The following is a 21,505-nucleotide window of genomic DNA, read 5'->3' as shown; positions in this document are numbered from 1 at the left end:
TGAAATCTGATGTTAGTTTTGCGATATAGTAAAACTTCGTTAATTCAAAGTCTTTGTAATACAGAAATCGGACTTCCAATTACGTGATTTCAAATTAACAGTCATCTTGTAATTCAGAAATGCCAACCCTCGCCAGTTTTCATGGATTCTGATTTTCCGCATACTGCCTGCTATGTGATATTGTGGCGTTCCTTATAACGCTGAATAAAAAAGAATTACGATTTCACTCTATTTTCAAGTATGAAACACACTATAGGCACACCGAAGTGAGTGGAAGTGCGGAAAGCTACCCCTGCACATTCTGGAAGACGCGTTCTACCGTGACGCGAAGAAATTTTGAATTTAAATTACTCTGTAAACTATGGTACTATTTTAAAAATATGTAAAGTCAGTTTAAAATTAAAAGTCTGAATTGTTTTCTGTTTAAGTATGACATATGGGGACAGTTTTCTTCCATCTACGGTTGCCAAAGCATAACTGTACACTCAGCATCGAAAACTAGGTGAGCCAGGAGCATGTTGGCAACCTTGACGAAAACTTGGTAAGACATCCAGCTTCAAAGAGAATAAGTGCAACAGGGACATTTCAAGAAAACCAGACAGAGAAGTGCCCCCTTCAAAAGAAAGGCAAACGGCAAAAAGAAAGAAGGGGATCATACGACTGCAGGAGTTCTGGTGGTGTGTTCTTGGTGCACTGGAATGACAACAGTGTTGTCACTGCTGGTGCGAACTACAAACAGACAGAGATAAGCGGTGCATCAAGGTGGTCCAGCGTAAAAAAATTATGCAAAGTGTCTGTACCGCAATGAAAGTTGTTCAGGTCCTGTAGTGGCATCCGAAGAGTTGATCAACTCGACCAGTTTGGACTTCACCTGAAATGCTTCTGTGGATATCATAATCAGTAAATACATAACCATAAATAGCATATACAGTATTGTGATAAGTCTTCGGTGGAAATCGTAAATCTACTTTACAGTGTAAATGGGATAAGATAATCCAACTCGCTAACACTACCTAGCTTGCAACATTATTGTACAGTATAATGCTGAGTAACTAGTGTTGTTGTACTGACCTGAGTGCATAGCGTCCGATATATCGGACGGCCTGTGTAAATAAAACAAGCACTTGTAAGAACTTTCTGATTGTTAAAATTTGTTTCTGCAATTATTAAAGGTGGAAATGTGTAGATAAATTGAAATAAAACACTAAAATTAACTTTATGCACTAATGGGTTAATGTAAAGATCAGGTCAAATGTTGATCTGCCTTTCCTAAAACCATACTGTTCTTCTTCCATATCTCCTTCTAGCTTCCCCCTCAGTCTTCCTTCCATTACGCTCTCAGATCTTAGCTACATGGGCAATAAGGGTGATCCCTCTGTAGTTATTAGATTCTTTTTATCACCTTTTTTAAATATCGGGATAATTAAACCCTTTCCCCACTCATCTGGGATCTCATTCTTCCACACGATTATTCTAAATGTATTCTTTTCATCTTTTTAGTATGTCATCTCTCTGCTGCAATATCTGCCCTGTTTCAGTTTTTACATAGTTTGAATCTTCCCTATTTCTTAAGCTATTCTTCACCAAACCATAGAAAACCTTCTTACTTCCAATTACATCCACCTGTAAAGTTTCTGTGGAACTTTCGCAGCACTTCAGTTTCTCTTGTACTATTTTTTTTACATACCTTTTTGGCTTCTTTATATTTCTGCCACTTCTCCACTCTATTGCTGCGTATTCACGTCCTCAGTGTAACGGCTCTCAATAGCTAAGTGACATTCAAGGAGTGTGTACTTTCTGCGAGGACGTGATCAACAAAGCCTATTGTATCAGTGATAGGTGACATTTAGTAACTATTTGTTTAAACTCACCCGAGCAACAGTTGTGCAGCCGGGCTGAGTGGCTCAGACGGTTAAAGTGCTGGTCTTCTAACCCCAACTTGGCAGGTTCGATCCTTGCTCAGTCCGGTGGTATGAAGGTGCTCAAATACGACAGCCTCGTGCCGGTAGATTTACTGGCACGTAAAAGAACTCCTACGGGACTAAATTCTGACACCTCGGCGTCTCCGAAGACCATAAAAGCCATTAGTGGGATGTAAAACAAATAACATTATTATTATTATTATTATTATTATTATTATTATTATTATTATTATTATTATTATTATTATTATTATTATTATTACATTTGCTCAGTTAATAAATGTTTTAATACGAGTTTATGAGGATTGAACGGGAACTTAGAGATGAGTAGAACTAATCTATAGACTGGCTATGCATGAAGTAGTATTATTGCATGTTTTTCAGCTGATGACTTGCGTACCTAGAGGGCCATTCCCGTCGTTGAATTAAGTGAGGGTTGTTTACAGAAAGTGGCAGGTGAACCCTAACTTTGCTCCAGAATTGAACTGGGGACGATTGAATATGAGGCCGTGATGAGCCTTGATTATTGTGTTGAGGCGCAGAGTTGGAGATAATATTGTGGCTGACGTAATCAATTGTACCTGGTTTGTGAGAGTGTGTACCCCAGATCGGATGTTATAATGAAGGATACATTTGATGTTCTATAAGCTGAGATTTCTTTCCGCTTGGCAAGTTTGCTTGCCAGGTATAGAGGGAAGAATTTATGTCCCCCGCTGAAGGCCTTGAGGGAAAGTTTACACATAATCCCGTTACTTGAGAAGGTAGTAGGCCAGAGACGGTTGCATGAGCCACACAGACAAAGATTGTAATTTTTCTCTCGCCAGCCAGCTGATCACCTGCTTTGAAAACATGTACCCAAGAATAGCCCAGTGTATTGTGACACAGCCTGTTACGAGAACAGTGCCGATCAATATCACTCACTACTGATCTGCATTTAGGGCAGTCGCCCAGGTGGCATATTCCTTATCTGTTGTTTACCTAGCCATTTCTTAAATGATTGCAAAGAAATTGGAAATTTATTGAACATCTCCCTTGGTAAGTTATTCCAATCCCTAACTTTCCTTCCTGTAAACAAATATTGGCCCCAATTTGTCCTCTTGAATTCCAACTTTATCTTCATATTGTGATCTTTCCCACTTTTAAAGACACTACTCAAACTTATTCGTCTACTGATGTCATTCCACGCCATCTCTCCATGGACAACTCAGAACATACCACTTATAAACCAATGTAATAAATGGTCCATTATTGGACATTATAAATTTTCCAGCTATCTCATTCCTGGTTGCCATCATTTCACCCTAGTGTGCTAAGTCGGGCTCATCAGTTGGTAAATAGCACACCCACCAAGACGCATGGCTAGTGCATACCGTGGAGGCCACTGCATAGGCTATTTGGAGCCACCGGCAGTGCCAGTGCACTATGTGAGACTTTGTCTCATTACAAAAAATTGATGCTTGCCTGGCCATCAGATCACAAATAGGAAAAGTCCTCTCAGTTTTAATTACTGCGTTCCCCTATGGGAATCAACATCTGTATCAACATGTCACTTAGTCGAGCAGCTCATCTCCTTTCTCCCAAGTCTTCTCAGCCCAATCTTTGCAACATTTTTATAACACTACAAATTGAGCTGCTTTTCTTTGGACTTTTTCCAGTTCTTGAATCAAGTAATCCTGGTGAGGGTCCCATGCACTGGAACCATACTCTAGTTGAGGTCTCACCAGAGACTTATATGCCCTCACCTTTGCATCCCTACTACAACCCCTTAATACCCTCATAATCATGTGCAGAGATCTGTACCCTTTATTTACAGTATTATTTTTGTGATTACCCCAATGAAGTATATTAAGACCTAGGTACTTACAATGATCCCCAAAAGGAACTTTCACCCTATCAACGCAGTAATTAAAACTGAGAGGACTTTTCCTATTTGTGAAACTCACAACCTGACTTTTAACCCCGTTTATCATCATACCATTGCCTACTCTCCATCTCACAACATTACCAAGGTCATTTTGCAGTTGCTCACAATCTTGTAGCTTATTTATTACTCTGTAAAGAATAACATCATCTGCAAAACGCCTTATCTCTGATTCCACTTCTTTACACATATCGTTGATATATAGAAGAAACATAAAGGTCCAATAATACTGCCTTGAGGAACTCCCGTCTTAATTATTGCAGGACCGGGCGAGTTGGCCGTGCGGTTAGAGGTGCGCGGCTGTGAGCTTGCATCCGGGAGATAGTGGGTTTGAATCCCACTGTCTGCAGCCCTGAGGATGGTTTTCCGTGGTTTCCCATTTTCACACCAGGCAAATGCTGGGGCTGTACCTTAATTAAGGCCACGGCCCCTTCCTTCCAACTCCTAGACCTTTCCTTTCCCATCGTTGCCATAAGACCTATCTGTGCCGGTGCGACGTAAAGCCACTAGCAAAAAAAAAAAAAATTGTTACAGGGACAGATAAAGCTTCGCCTTCTCTGAGCAAGGGTAACAGAGGTAGTTTATTTGGGTTCGTTGTTTATATGTGTCTTATGTGTGCGATATGTTATCGATTATTTGTGTTGGTTAGTATTCCACAGCCCATTGGCTGAAGTTGAATTACGAGGTTTTCAAACCTCTGTCATATGCCCATGTGTATCAGTGCTTTTTGGAGGGTAAATATAGGGCCAGTCCCAAACAAAGGGTTCTTTTTTATATGTTTATATCCAACAAATTCGGAATTAGTGTAATTAGGCCAACATCAAATCGATCATGATATATATTTATGGAAGAGACAGATTTTAATTGCAGCCTGCGGGCTAATCGCAGTTGACTTATCTCCGTTATAGATAGGCAGATTTCATGTTTCTGAAGTTATTGAACTTCTTGACCGATATGCTTTGAATGACATTTAGTGTCGAATTTTATATTGTAAATTTCTTTTTAATATATAATTTGGAGTTTCCATTGCGGTATAGTTCCTTTATGTTTTTGATGAAATAAATTATGTTTTTACCCCCTTTATCTTACCGAGTTCTCATTCACAAATATGTATTCCAGGTCCTGTCCCGGTCTTGTATGATAATTTTGTTAGCCATATTTGGTTTTCGGACGTACCGCGCAGCGTCTCCGCTGAGCTAGGCCATCAGGGACAGGTGCACTGGAGATAGTTGTTTCATACAAAATTTTCTTAATTTTTTATATTCGATGAAAGTAAGTAGGGGCCTGCAGCTCATACATTACAATTTGTAAGGAAATTACTAAATGTAGGATAGAGAAAGGATAGAGAAAAATTTCATGCCTCAAACATGATTTAGAATAGCGAGGAGATTTGGAAACATAAATTTCAATTAAGACTGAAAGTAACTGTCTCCCTTATGGAACAAATAAAGTTCTTAAGATAAATTGTAGAGAATTGTAACAAACATGCCTGAAGTCTATAATGGCTGGGCACTGCAGTAGAACTTAGTCGAGAAAGAAAGTCAAATTTGAAGGACAGTCGTATGTTAACTCTTGCCAATGTCATCCTAAGGCTCTCACTCCAACACAGTGCACAAGATGATGGACAAATTTAAGACATTATTCTCGCATAGTTGAGAGCAGATTCACAATTAAGTATTTATTTATTTTCCACCTAGTCGATACAATGATTGCTTAAGGCAATTTTTAATGGTCAAAAGTGGTACATGTTTCGTATATTATCAACATCTTCAGCCACATAACACTGTTTAGATGAAAAATATATAAAATTGACAAAGTAATGCTTTAGAGGAAGTGACCTAAAGCATTACTTTGTCAATTTTATATATTTTTCATCTAAACAGTGTTATGTGGCTGAAGATGTTGATAATATACGAAACATGTACCACTTTTGACCATTAAAAATTGCCTTAAGCAATCATTGTATCGACTAGGTGGAAAATAAATAAATACTTAATTGTGAATCTATTGAAGTGCGATACGGACCATGAAGCTGATTTTATGTAATAGTTGAGAGCAGAGCGGTGAAGAAGGAAAAGCCAATCACAGGCATGCTAATGTCACAGGAAGTTCTAAGTAGCACCACATGTGCCGTAACATAGACAGATCGTGTGACAGGAAGCTATAGTATACACGAAGGTGAACAGTAACTTGCTAAAAAACCTTGAACACAGTTGCATTAGGAATTAGCACACGGTTGGTTAGAAATACAGTTTACCGAGCTCGATAGCTGCAGTCGCTTAAGTGCGGCCAGTATCCAGTAATCGGGAGATAGTGCGTTCGAACCCCACTGTCGGCAGCCCTGAAGATGGTTTTCCGTGGTTTCCCATTTTCACACCATTTCACACCTGTCTTCTGTACCATAATTAAGGCCACGGCCGCTTCATTCCCACTCTTAGCTCTTTCCTATCCCATTGTCGCCGTAAGAGCTATCTGTGTCGGTGCGATGTAAAGCAACATGTAAAGAAAAAGAAAAAAGTTTACAGTTTGGTAGTGAATGGTAGAATACTGTGTGATTGTAATGAAGAATTCAGATGTTGAAGCCATGGGATTACTATGGGGGCAGCAGCAGGCAGGGTAAATGACTATAATAAATGCAAGAGACCTGTGGCAGTAGATTTATTTTTTAAGAACTCCATTTTGTGGCACTAGTATTTCATAGTCATTGTAAGGATGTTAAATGCATAACCTCAGAATATTTTTTCTAATATTCTCTTTGAATAATAAGGTTTTTTTTTTTTCTTTTTCTTTTTTCCCAGCTGGTGCCATTGAGAGAATGGGTTGGGCATTTGGTCTTGGCTTGGAGCGGTTAGCCATGTGCTTGTATGATATTCCTGACATCCGTTTGTTCTGGAGCACTGACCCTGGGTTTCTTTCTCAATTCAATGTTTCAGACCCTAACACCCCAGTTAAGTACAAGGTAGTTACATTCTTAAATGTTTATTATGTAGTGATCATATTTGTTAATAGTAATTAATAATTACCAGTACTTTAATGGCACTGATGTCTGTTTTAATAGTAATGAAATACAAAAATTCTTTCTAAATTGTTTAACTTTTGATACTCGACACCGGATTGTTTAACTTTTGATACTCTACACTGGGTGATGATTTAATGGTTCTGATTTCTCTGTCATCTGGTGGAGTAAAATGGATCATCGAAATTGGCATGTAAGCAGCATAAATGGCATAAAATAAAAATGCCTGCAAGTGGTACCTGAGGTCATATTCTTCTTATCTTCTCCTTATTCTTAGGAGTTCACACCATCTGTTGAGTGACCTATTGCCAAGTTTTTAATTCATTTTGATCGATAAACACTGCTTGTGTTGCCAACATCTTAAGACATGAATCCACCTACCTTTGCCAGGTTTAACCCTATATTTTTAAGATCTGGAGGACAACACTCTTTACTGATCCATAAAACTTCTGAAACAGACACATTTGCAATCACTACTTCCTAAATTATCATTAAAAACCTCTCATGACTGTGAATAACTGCCATCGCCATCATTGTCGTCGTCATCATCATCATCATCATCATCATCATCATCATCATGGCTAAATGGTTAGCATGCTGGCCTTTGGTCCAGGGGATCCCGGGTTCGATTCCCAGCTGGGTCGGGGATTTTAACCTACATTGGTTATTTAACGTCAAAAATTTCATTTTTATGGTCCGTATTGATTGAAGATTCGCAAAGGAATGAAACAAGATATCAGGATCCACCTATTCCAATACTAAATTACATGTTTGGCTTGCCCGGTGTAGATCTTTCCATTTCCTCCCACGGGTGACTTGAATACTAATTTAGTATTCAATAGGTGGATCCTAATATCTTGTTTCATTATTTTGTCTACATTGGTTAATTCCATTAGCTCGGGAGTTGGGTGTGTCTGCCATCTTCAGTATTAGAAGTCATCATAGGTAGGGCCCAATCTTCACAGATGCACAGGTCGTTTAAACGGCTCAACTTGAAAGATCTGCACCAGACCTCTTCAAAGCCCACACGCCATCATCCTGTTTATCATCATCATCATCATCTCACACCCAGGCGTTCAAGTACCTTAATATTTAATGGTGAAAGAGCGATTAAATGAATCAGCCTTGAACTCATATAAATTAGAGTATGCTGTGACTGGTGTTGTAATGTTGTGGTCTAATTGAGGAAAGCCTCCCCAAAAGTTAGTTTTATTTACAACCTGAAGTACACTGAATGTTCAGTGGATCAGCAATGGCAAGCAAATAACATGTATACGTCATGGGGACAGACAATTGATGCAAAACTACACTTCAAGGTAACATGTATGTTTCCCCACTCTGTGTTTTACATGAATCAGATGTGTGAGTGTCATAGACTAGTGAAATTGTATAAACGAACTTGAACAGGGCATGATCATGTGTACGTTGCTAGTGTTTCCTGTATTGCAAAATTGGCTTGAGTTTTGAGGCAAACAGTATTACTAGTGCACCATGAATAAATGAATTGGCACAAAACATCCAGTTGCAAGGGTCTTTCTGGTCATAAAATTAAGGTAAACAAAAGAGGTCAGAAACATCTCTTTGGAATTGTGCTGGTAAGTAGGAGGGCTATACCTTCACAAGTGATTAGTTAATTATAATATTGGCATCCTGGGTCACTTGTCAGAACACTTTATTCATCTCATGTTAGCCTGGATGAGGTATGGTTGGAAACATAAATTTCAATTCAGTTTTTATTTATTGTCTGTAGAACTTTACAATTGTCACATGCTGTGCTCTACCCTATATACAACAAAAACATATATTCCGGTTTATATACAAATAAAAACCAAACATTCCGATTTACAGCTCATTTATGGAGTACAGGCACCTATTAATTAAGGTGTTATAATTGTGGATCCCTCCCCTGTGAACCATGTGACCTTACCACGGTGGGGAGGCTTGCGTGCCCCAGTGAAGCAGGTAGCCGAGCCGTAGGTGCAACCATATCCGATGGGTATCTGTCGAGAGACCAAGCTAATGAATGGTTCATCGAAAGGGGAGTAGCAGCCTTTTGGAACTTGCAAGGGCAGCAGTCTAGATGATTGACTGATATGGTCTTGTAATAATACTTAACATGGCTTAGCTGTGTTGATACTGCTACACGGCTGAAAGCAGCAGGAAACTACAGCCGTAACTAACTCCCGAGGACATGTAGCTCTCTCTGTATGAATGATGTACTGATGATAGCTTCTTCCCAGGTAAAATATTCTGGAAGTAAAATAGTCCCCCCTTTGGATTTCTGGGTGGGGACTATACGAGAGGGGGGAATCATCATTAAGATGGATACTGACATTCTGCGAGTCGGTGCGTGGAATGTTTGAAGTTTGAATCCCTGTGGTTAGAGAATGTGAAAAGGGAGATGGGTAGACTAAAGTTAGATGTAGTTGATATAAGTGAAGTACGTTGGCAGGAAGAGCAGGATTTTTCGTTACACGACTACAGAGTTATCAACACAAAATCAAACAGGGGAAATACAGGAGCAGGTTTAATAATGAATAAGAAAATAGGGCGGTGGATAAGCTACTAAGACCAACATAGTGAAAGGATTACTGTGGTCAAGATAGACACCAAGCCAATGCCCACCACAATAGTGCACATCTATATGCCTACTAGTTCAGCGTATGATGAAGAACTCGGAAGAATATATTGTACCAGTAAAAGATAGCCCGTACTAACATATTATTTGAAAGAGCATGGGTGAAAGTTCTCATGACGTTTCATAGGCAAAAATAGCTAGGGCTTGGTACAGGAGGATAGGTTCTATCTACAATAAGTGAAGATGTATTTTAAAACTTCAATTTATTCAAAATTATTGGCAAATAGAAATTCATATTACCTTGGTGCAGTGAACTGCCATCTCCCGAATCGTCCTCCCGAATGGTTCTCCAGACGAACTCGTACTCTCGGGTCCTCTCGTCACCATGGAATTAGACTCGAACATCGTTCCTGAAGGTCTCGAATATCTCAAAGGTCTGCGGCGATCTTGATGTGGGGTAATCACTCGTGACTTAACTTTATACGAGTGTCCACATTCGTACAGTCCCCTGGCATGTTCAGAATCACTTGACACCAAAAACTGACTTTAATTGGTGTAGGCGCACAACACACAGTTTGAAGTATGCCAGAACTTCACTTGACACTTGCAGATAGAAATTATTGAATTTTACTTCAAAAGTTGTAAATGCGACTAGCATTGATTTAAGAAATTAAATGATGGAACACAGTTCATGGTGATTTACCACTGAAACTGATGAAACTAAATAAGGTTCGCTTGTAGTGCACTGTCTGTGGTTACTTGCCACTACGAATAATAATATTGTCGCACTTGACACAAAAATGGCTATTTAAGAATTTATCCGTAAGACACTGCTAATAGCGATGAAATCAATAATAACTTGTTAGTCATTCTTAGCACAGTGAGTCTCGTAAAATAATAAAGTCACTGAAGAATATTTAGAAGTAATTATATTGTACGAAGAGGATACCGTGATGGTCATCTTCTGTGCACTCGGGAGAATAGCAAGACGAATGTCAAACAGACAGACGTTTGCATGAAGTAGTGATATGATAACTCATCACGTAACACTTAGTGGAAGGAGGATATGCACTTGCAATGTATGTCAAGAGAATTTCAACAGAGGATAAGGTCAAGAAATTACAAGAAACGTCTACAACATTCGGAGAAGCAGCTATGCAAGAACGAAGAGTGCAAGTTTACGCTTTCACCTAGAAGCAACCTGAATCCTCCCTGGGATAAAAGTGTACACGTGTCATTAATGCAACAGTGCGTTTTCGCGAATTGTTGTTCCAGAAAAACACCATTACATTCACTCGGGGGGTGAGACTACACAAGTGTACAATATGCGGTAATACGTTATCATGAAACAAACTACAGATTAACCAATATATTAATGCTCTTCAGGACCTGCTCACCTGATAAGCTAAACTGAGCACTGTCCCTGCATTGCAGGAGGCCATAGGCCTTAGGGGATTCATACGGCTAATTTATTTATTTATATTTATTTATGTACAAGTATGAACAGAAATCATTTCAAATCCAGTTAAGATTAACACTATAACTTTAAAATATCACAGTTACTGAAATAATGTTTTAACACTTGCATAGCAATGGAATAAGTTAAACACTTCACTTGTTTTCTGACCAAAGAAAAAGTAAGTTGCGTAGTTTGAGAATTACACTGAGTTCAGTTCTCGGTGTGAGAACTTACACGTCACGCTTGATAATTACTACGTTGTCACTTGACTCTGCTGTTGATGGACAGAATAACAGAAGGTCTGGCCATGCAGAGCCCTTGTCGAAGAATGCTTGTCTATTGCTGTGTAGCTCCGCCTTTTATATGGTCAAGGCCTACACACCATACGATGACGTGATTATTTTAAGGCAGATTTACTCTAAAATCCCTTGAGGGATATATTTTTTTTTTTTGAGATGCAATATTGGAGACTTTCTTGTAATTGGCTATGGAATGGTGTATTTCCCAAGAGGATACAACCATTATTAAATAAGTTTTCTAAATCTCTAAATTGAAAGTTCTCGAATGTGTGATTCGTGGTTCCAGAAATCCAGTCCTTGTCATGAGGCAAGTTGATGAGTTGGGCTGGTTAGTCTACCTCGCTCCTGCATCTACGTCACTCACAGCTGTTTAACTCTCATGCTCGCTCGTTCTGGCAGATGTAAATACATCTAGCGTGGAGTTCTTCGCGTGCGTGATGAGTATACAACATCACTCTAAATAAATATGGCATGTACCGTGCGTTCCTGCTACAGTATGAGAAGATAGAGAATTTAATACAATATGTTAAAGGTGATGAGAATCTAATTGTGATGGGTGACTGGAATGCAGTGGTAGGCCAAGGAAGAGAAGGTAATACAGTAGGAGAATTTGGATTGGGGCAAAGGAATGAAAGAGGAGCTGGTTGATTTCTGCACAGATCACAATTTAGTCCTGGCTAACACTTGGTTTAAACATCACAAATGATGGCTGTATGGATGGACGAGACCTGGAGACACTGGAAGGTATCAAACAAACTTCATTATGATTAGGCAGAGATTTAGAAACCAGGTGTTGGATTGCAAGACTTTCCCAGAACCAGACGTGGGATCTGACAACAACCTGTTGATCATGAAATACTATCTGAAGTTGAAATTGAAGAAAGGAAGGAATACAAGGAGATGGGGTCTAGACGAGTTGAAAGAAAATAGTGTGAGGGGTTGTTTCAAGGAACATGTAACACACGGGCTAAATGAAAAGGCTGAAGGAAACACAGTAGAGCAAGAATGGACAGTCATGAAGAATGAGATCAGTAAACCTGCTGAAGAAAAATTCTGGAGAAGGGAAAGATCAACTAAGAAAATGGATAACTCAAGAGATACTAGACCTGATTGATGAACGACAAAAGTACAAGAATGCAAAAAATGAGGAGGGCAGAAAAGAATACAGGCGAATAAAGAATGAAATAGATAGAAAGTGCAGGACAGCTAAGGAAGAATGGCTGAAAGAGAAATGCAAGGATGTTGAAGGTTGTATGACCCTGGGAAAGGTAGATGCTGCATACTGGAAAAATCAAGGAAACCTTTGGAGAAAGGAAAAGTAGGTGTGTGAATATTAAAAGCTCAGATGGAAGATAACTTCATAACTTCTAGGGAAAGAAGATAAGTCAGAAAGATGGCAGGAACATACCCAACAGTTGTATCAGGTAAAGAAGTAGGTGATAGTGTTCTGGAACAAGAAGAGGTTGTTGATGCTGATGAAATGGGAGACCCAATTTGAAGGTCAGAATTCGACAGAGCTCTGAGAGACCTAAGTAGGAACAAGGCACTGGGAATTGATGACATACCCTCAGAATTACTGACTCCCTTAGGAGAAACCAGCAGGGAGAGGTTATTCAGTTTAGCACGCCTTGATGGAATTGGTTGAGATTGACATATGTTTGCCTTCAGAACACTAGCTACACGATGAGGTATGTCACATTTCTGTATCTTCATTGGTTAAAAAGTTAGTTAATTTTTTTTCTCGTACATTCGAGAGAAAGGCATACGACATGTGGCATTGACGTCACCTGCAGGTTCATCGCTCGTGACCTGTCCTGCTTGCCATTAGGAACTTCGTATCGAGCTCACGTAAGATGTCGGGCACATGAACACATATTACTGCTGTCCTTTTCCAAATATTCCAGTAACCTTTCGAATAATGTACCTGGCTAAAACAGTTCCTGGTACAGTATGTAAGAACAGAATCAGACTGCCAAGGGATGAATCCAATCACTATTCTGAGTTTAAAACAATTTGTCAGTGTATTTATGGTACAAATACACTGTTAGGGCCATGCAGCTGTGAGCTTGCATCCGGGAGATAATGGGTTCGAACCCCATTGTCAGCAGTCCTGAAGATGGTTTTTGATGGTTTCTCATTTTCACACCAGGCAAATGCTGGGACTGTACCTTAATTAAGGCCACAGCCGCTTCCTTCCCATTCCTAGACTTTTCCTATCCCATCATTGCCATAAGACCTATCTGTGTCAGTGCGACTTAAAGCAAATAGTGAAAAAAGAGTTTTTTAGTGATTAGTGACTGTCTTTTGCTTATGAACATTTTTGGTCTTGCTGTTTTATTGTTAATCACATTTATGCCATAAATGGCAAGTAAAATAGCTCATTTTTTAATGAAATAATAAAAACTGTTACCAGTCACAAGTTTTATCAAACAATTTCTCCACTATGTATTTTAGAGACTTTGCTCCATTATCAGATGGTGAAATGGTTAAATGTTCTGTATTGTTATGTTAAAAAGTATTGTTATGTTAAAAAGTAGCTCATAATTATCAACTTTTATTTTTGTTTCAGCCTGTTAGTATATATCCTCAGTGCAAAAATGATATCAGTTTCTGGTTGCCAAAAGACCATCCTTATTCTCCAAACGACTTTTATGATCTTGTGCGCTGTATTGGTGGAGATTTAGTGGAACAGGTATGTTTGCATCAGGAAACTTCTTGAAAGATATTGAGTACTACGTAGCTACATCTTGTGTGTGTGTATATGTGTGTGTGTATGTACACTATCTGATTGAATTGTCTGGACGCAGAGGTGCCAACTATTACGGATTATCCGTAATTATTACAGGTTTCTCCTCACGTTTACGGAATTATGGTCAAAAGGGAAATTATTACGGAGTAGCGACATTATCACGAAAAAATAATTTCTACTGGAAGAAGGAAAAAAGATGTTTCGAGATTACTGCTCAATCCTCCTCGTTTCAATGCTTGTGAGTTGGCAACAATACTTCAGTCATCACTTCAGTTTACTACCCAAGAGCATTGTGAAATTCATTGTAAATGAAGGAGCTGTACTCTGCTCTTCTCCACTATAAAATGTAATGTTGTATTATTGCAGTATTAAGTGTACCTGACAGTGACTTTCCCACAGAAAGAGTTTTCAGTGTTAATAGGAAAAAACAAGAAAAAGTCACGAGGCGAGAGGTCGGGCAAATATGGTGGATGTGGGACGATAGTTACAGAATGTCTTGCCAGATACTCAGTAACAGGTAAAGCAGTGTGAGATCTTGCATTGTCGTGCAGTAAGAACCAGTCCTTCGACTGCCACAAATCAGTGCGGCGACGTCGAATTGCTTGTCACAAACGTTTCAAGACTTCAGTGTAAAGAGTTTGATTCACTGTTTTACCTGGTGGAACGTACTCATGGTGAATCAAATCAAATCAAAATCTCTTTATTTGCAAATGAGGTGTCTACCTTGGTGGCAAATGGTACACTAAAATACATTATTGTCAAGCACTAAATTTTAAATTAACAAGAGAAGAATTTTTTTTTCTAGAATACAATAATATACAATTTATGCTAACAATTTTTTTCTATTAAACAAACAGATCATCCTTAATAAATTTATATTGTTTACAAAATTCTACTTATAATATCTCCTATACTTACAAACATAGTCAACTCATATACAGTACTAGCAAGATACCCGTGCTTCGCTACGGTATTATACTGAAATTTATCATTGAATACTTATTGTTTTAGATATATAATCCGCCGAAATTCACGATCTGACTGTTTTTCTGAGATAATCCGCCAAAATTCGCGATCTGACTCGTTTTCTAATAGATTACGGCAAGTTTCCTCCCATCTTTCAATCTTTATTTCCTGCAATCGATTTCGTACTTGCCGGGCTAGGTCCAGGTACTCTACCTGGTAAGTTAAGTCCCTAAATCTTTGCCATCTTTTCCTATAGCATTTCTAATATGGATCAGATCCTTCGGGAGCTCCGGCGTGCTGTCGTCTTGGGTGCCTTGTCGGTGCTGAAACCGCGGCCGGACTGCATTCTTAGTCATTACTCGTCCAGGACCCGATTCCAGCATGGTCCACACATTTGACGACAGTCCAGAACATTATTATTATTATTATTATTATTATTATTATTATTAGATGTTCTGGACCCCACAGCAAGATGCAAGACCGCTACTTGGCAGTAAATTATATCTGCTTCCATTGTCATTGTTGATAATGTGACCAGCACCATTGTCGCGCGTAGGCAAGTGTGCGGGATTTCTGGCGATACGAATGACATACTTCCGTGCATTATTGCCCTTATTATAGAAGTGAACGGACGGTCAATCTCTTTCCTATCGTTTATTTCAAATATGTTTACATTTTTATTTAAATGCCAAAGAATCTACTGTAATCTAAGAACGTTCTCCGAAGGAAAAGATGGCTGTTGAAAACGAACCCAGGAAAGATTAAAAATGATAGGTTTATGATCAGAATAAGTACATCGAAAAACTACAGCCTGTTTCCAGTCATTCGATAGGGTCAGGAATGGAAATGAATAAAGCCCCATCTAGCGGCGACAATAGGAATTGTGCCGGCTGCCGAAGCACTCCTCTGGGGCAATGATCGATGGATGACAAATGAAATGAAATATTGGACAGTGTTGCTGGAATGAATGATGACAGGGAAAACCGGAGTATCCGGAGAAAAACCTCTCCCGCCTCCGTTTTGTTCAGCGCGAATGTCACATGGAGTGACCGGGATTTGAACCACGGAACCCAGCTTTGAGAGGCCAGCGCGCTGTCGCCTGAGCAACGGAGGCTCCTTATAAGTAGGCCTACATTATGAACAGTAAAATCAATTGGTCTCACCTCCTTTTACACCCCACCGCCGTTAAGTTTATTACCCCCCCCCCCCCCAAAAAAAATCAAAAGAAGGCATGTTTCTTTAGGTTTAAAGGAGATTCCTAACACCAATGTTCACGTCTATTAGCTTCAGTTTTGAGATGTAAGTATCCCCATAAAAATAATTCACTTTTTTCACTTCCCTTCACACTCCCCCCCCCCCCCCCCCAACGTGAATTTTCCGGCAAAAAAATACTTGTTTCTTTAATACTAAAGGATCTTCTAAATACCAATTATCATGACTCTAACTTCTTCAGTTTTTATTTATGTGTCCTCATGAAAGGAATTCAACTCCTTTTCACTCCCGTCCCCAAGATGGTTCCCCCCCCCCCCCCAAACGCGCTTTTCTTTTTTTTTTTTAAAGGAGATCAAAATACCAATTTTCACGTCTGTTACAACTTTAATTTTTATTAGATGTATGTATTCTCATACCATTAAGTCAATTAATGTTTCAATTTTTCACCGCCCCACCTTCATTGGATTTTCCGAGAATTCGTGTTTCTTTACTTCTAAAGCAGATTCCAAATATCAAATTTCATGTCTGTAACATCTTCATTTTTGAGATATCAGTAGCATAATTAAAATAATTCAACACCATTTTCAGTCACTTTTACCCCCCCCCCCCTCCACCCAAGTGGTATTCCCGAAAACTAAAAATACACGTTTCTTGATTTTTAATAGAGATAAAAATTACCATTTTTCACTTCTGTAACATGTTAAGTTTTTGAGATATACTGTAGAAATTCTCATTTTAAAATTTCACCCCTTTTTAGTTCCCCTTAAGTGGAGTTTCCAAAAACAAATCACCTGTGTTTCTTTTACATTTATAGGAGATTCCAAATACCCTTTTTTACGTCTGTAACATTTTACGTTTCTCAGATATTCTGTAGATATTGTCTTTCAAAAAATTCACCCCAATTTGTCACTCCTGTTTAACCGCCATTAATTGGATTTTCCGAAAGAAAAAAATACGTGTTTCTTTATTCTTAAGGGAGATCCCATATAAAAATTTTATGTTCTGTAATGTCTTCAGTTTCTGAGATATATGTATCCTCATTAAAGGCATTCAACTCGTTATTCATCCTTTTACACCCCTCCTATTGGGATTTACAGAAAACAAATAATACGTCTTCCTTTATTTCTAAGTGAGATTCTAAATACCAATTTTTACATCTGTAAACTTTTAAAGTTAAAAATTAACCCCCTTCTCACCCCCCATTATTTGGATTTTCCAAAAACGAAAAAATACTTGTTTCTTTTTTTTAAAAGTAGATCACAAATACCAATTTTCAGGTCTGTAATATCTTCTGGTTCTGAAATGTAAGTAGCCTCATTAAAGGAATTCAACCTCTTTTCACCCTTTTCCACCCTTCCTATTGGGATTTTCCGAAAAGAAAAAATACGTGTTTCTTTATTTTTAAAGGAGATTCTAAATACAAATTTTTAAATCTATAAACTTTAAAAGTTTTGAGATATAGGTACACTCATTTTAAAAATTCACCCCCTTTTTCACCCCCCTCCATTAATTGGATTTTCCAAAAACAAAAAATTATGTGTTTCTTTATTTTTAAAGGAGATCTCAAACACCAATTTTCAGGTATGTAATATCTTCAGTTTCTGAGATATAGGTATCCTCATTAAAGGCATTCAACCCCTTTTTCACCCTTTTTCACCCCTTCTATTGGGATTTTCCGAAAACAAAATACGTGTTTCTTTACTTTTAATGAAGATTCTAAATACCAAGTTTTTCATGTGTAAACTTTAAACGTTTTGAGATATAGATGCACTCATTTTAAAAATTCACCCCCCCTTTTCACCGTCCCATTAATTGGATTTTCCAAAAACCAAAAAATACATGTTTCTTTATTTTTAAAAGAGATAAAATGTACCAATTTTCAGGTCTGTAATATCTTCAGTTTCTGAGATATAACTACCGGTATCCTGATTAAAGGCATTCAACCACTTTTTCACCCTTTTCACCCCTCCTATTGGGATTTTCTGAAAACAAAGAAATACGTATTTCCTTATTTTTAAAGAAGGTTCTAAATGCCAATTTTTATTACTCTAAACCTTTAAGTTTTTGAGATACAGATATTCTTATTTTGAAAATTAACCCCCCTTTTCACCCCCTTATCGACGGAATATCCAAAAAGCCTCTCTTAGCGAGCACCTACATCTTAATATAAATGTAACCCCAAAATTTCATTTCTTTATGTCCAGTAGTTTTGGCTCGGCGATGATGAATCAGTCAGTCAGTCAGTCAGTCAGTCAGTCATGACAAGCTATTTTATATATATAGATGTGGAATTACTTCAAATAATACTATGCAACTGGTATAAGATTAAAATTTACATTGCATTTACTTTTTTTTTTTTTTTTTACCCATTTTGGAACCTAAGTAGCATAACGACCTGCTGCGTCTTAACCAGAGCCCCCTTTTGCCGCCACTTTTCAGAGTTCCTGAAGGGCCTTCACGGCTACTGTAGTGGTCCCAGGGCCCTCGAAGTCCCCACTGTACTTCACCCCTACAGGCAGTCCCCTACTTTGGCTGTCCAAACTCCATGGACCAGGGGATGGAATTAAATTTTTTTTTAAACACACATTTTTTATTTACAATAGCCTGCACTGGTCGAATGCCCTCTAACATTTCATTTATTTTCCCTGTTGCTGTTTATTCTCTTCTTGAATACCTGTACAGATTTTGGAAAAGGATCAAACACTACCCCTGGTAAACTGTTCCACTCCTTCACGCCCTTCCCAATGAATGAGAATTTAGCCCAGTCGCTTCTGCTAAAATTCCTTCTAATTTTATACTTGTGGTCAGTTCTGCCAATATAATTATTTTCCAACAAGCCTCTCACGGATTTCTCCCCATGCTGCTTCTGCTGTATAGGCTCTATATAATCCTATAAGTCTAGTTTTCTCCCTTCTCTTACTTAAAGTTTCCCACCCAAGTTCCTCTAACATTTCTGATACACTACTGTTTCTCCTGAAATCCCCTGTTACAAATCTTGCTGCTTTCCTCTGCACACTATCTATTTCTTTTATTAGGTATTCTTGGTGAGGATCCCAACCCTAACCCTTTGCTGTCAAAAAATGCGATCAACATTGTCTTTGTTCTTGATGGTTGACATTTGGCTTTTTTTGAGACTGGTTTAACCAGGACTCCGCTATTCTGCACTTTGACACTTCATGTGGGGGTCATACGGGTAACACCAACTTTCATCCCCAGCAGTAATCTTTGTTGGAAATGTGGGATCACATCTGGCTCTATCCAGTAGTTTCCTTTATCTATACAGCAACTGAATTGAAGTTCATTTGGTCATTCCCTTGTAGGGTTGTAGCATCGTTTAGCGAACAAGAAGTAGACCTATATTGTGTTGTTCCTGGGCAGGACTGCAGTTTTGTTTTCTGTTTCTCGCAGCACATCTTGTTTAATTTCCTTTTTGGTATTACTACTGTAGTAACTTTATGAGGGTGGATAGTTTGGGAAAATACTCGACACACTATTTGATTTTAGAACTTGAATTTCAAGATTTGGCTTGTAATAATAATTGTACTCCAAAGAATGTTCGCTACAAACTGCAGATGAGTTAGACTTTGTGTTTGGCTCAAACTTATCTCATGAAATCACTTTTAGCCATTTTGTTTTCATTTCCGGATCCACAGGAAATTCATGGTAACATGCCGGTACCGTTAGTTTTCAGGTTTTTATTCCTACAGAATTGGAACGCAACAGGATACCATCTGTATATATATATAAAAAAAAAAAGATTGTATATTTTCAATGTGACATACATAATATACAGTAATCACTATTAGTATAGATAACAGCCTGAAAAATTCAATACAAATGATCTAGAATATTTCTGTTGAAAAAATCGTAGTTATTTAACTTAACCTTCAAAAGAACAGAGAAACATAGATTTTAAAATAAAGAAACTTTCAAATATCAAAAATTCTGCTTCATAAACACTCATATCAGAGTAAACCTCACCGTAATATAATGGCGCGCACTTCTAGGAGGGTACGGCAGTCAGAGCTCCTAGTGACAAGAAACAGCACAACTCTCATTCACTAGCTTCCGTAAGATCTGTCAAACTGCCGAGGCATAAAGGACATCACAGCAGGCTGTGCTAATATGAATGAACAGGACTTCCATAAAACAAATCAGAAATTATTTGGTAATGTATAGTGATGGTGATGATTGTTTGTTGTGAGGGGCACAGCATGGGGATTATCGACCCTTGGTGTGATGTGTTATGAGGCAGATTCCATACAAAAAGACAACTGCAAGCTTGCCAGACTGCCTACATCCCAATCCTTTTTCTACCACTTTTACCACACAGTGGTAGGGTCGCGGGCGAGAACTGTTGTTGCACATATGGATTTGGCCCTGTTTTACAGCCAGATGCCCTTCTTAGCTCTAACCCTATGAGGGATGTAGGCCCTATTCACTATTGCATATTCCTGCGGTTGTTAGTATTTTGGTGTTGTGAACGAATATGAAGAGGAGTGATTTGGGACAAACACACAAGAAAAGTTTCTGTCTCTTTAAAAAGAATTCTATAGTTTATAAATTTAATGAGTTACTTTTTGATTTTTCCTAGATTTGCCTGGTTGACGAATTTACCCATCCAAAGCGGCAAGAGACAAGCCATTGCTACCGCATTGTGTATCGCCACATGGAAAAGACATTAACTCAAGAGGAGGTAAATCTTGTCCACAAAGAAATTGAAAAGGCTGCAACTGAAAACCTGCATGTGAAAATCAGATGATGTTATGATGATCATGTGGTATATTTACTCTTCTTTTTAGAGTGAATTATGTTGGAAATCCATTGCTTATTCTTTTGTATCAGTGTGTTTCAACATACTTTGAGCAACTTATAGTAAAAGTGCAATATGAATGCCACTTGTTTCTAAACCTTCACTGTATGTTGGATAGTTGTACAATTAATGGTTTACACTGTAGAAAAATGTATATAAAATGATGTGTATCTAATATATATAAATAAAATTATAATTTTGTTTGTACACTTCAAATTTTTACCTCATACTTCATTTTTGTCTCTGATTAGGTATACAAAAGTAGGTACATCTCAAATTTTGGCTATCTATATATATCTCCTATCTATCTGTCTGTCTGTCTGTCTGTCTGTCTGTCTGTCTGTCACATCACAGGAAAATGGCTTAACAGAATTTCTTGAAACTTATTTAAGTTTAGGGATAGCAGAGATGTGACTCTATATTATTTAATTCATATACAGTGGTGTAGATATTAAAGGGGCCAAAATATAATCAGATTTCTGCATTAATATTAGCTGTGGTAAGAGTCCATAACAAATGTTGTTCAGAATGTAATTTCTGATCTTTTACACTCCATGAGCTCAGACGGTT

The 21,505-nt window shown here is 38.2% G+C and overlaps 1 protein-coding gene across 1 annotated transcript in view; it reads left to right on the top strand.

Moving 5' to 3' along the window:
- PheRS-m (Phenylalanyl-tRNA synthetase, mitochondrial) overlaps window positions 1–21,142 on the top strand; it is a 77,500-nt gene extending 56,358 nt beyond the window's left edge. Inside the window, exons 4-6 of the mRNA XM_067134859.2 lie at window positions 6,642–6,802; window positions 13,765–13,887; window positions 20,717–21,142. Coding sequence (XP_066990960.1) covers window positions 6,642–6,802; window positions 13,765–13,887; window positions 20,717–20,884 — 452 coding nt within the window. The 3' untranslated portion in view covers window positions 20,885–21,142. The remainder of the gene's footprint in view (window positions 1–6,641; window positions 6,803–13,764; window positions 13,888–20,716) is intronic.
- The last annotated feature ends 363 nt before the right edge of the window (window positions 21,143–21,505 follow it).

Source organism: Anabrus simplex, chromosome 1 (assembly GCF_040414725.1).
Source record: "Anabrus simplex isolate iqAnaSimp1 chromosome 1, ASM4041472v1, whole genome shotgun sequence".
Classification (NCBI taxonomy): domain Eukaryota; kingdom Metazoa; phylum Arthropoda; class Insecta; order Orthoptera; family Tettigoniidae; genus Anabrus; species Anabrus simplex.
The sequence above is the reverse complement of the archived record's forward strand: the minus strand, read 5'-3'. Positions and strand labels throughout refer to the sequence as shown.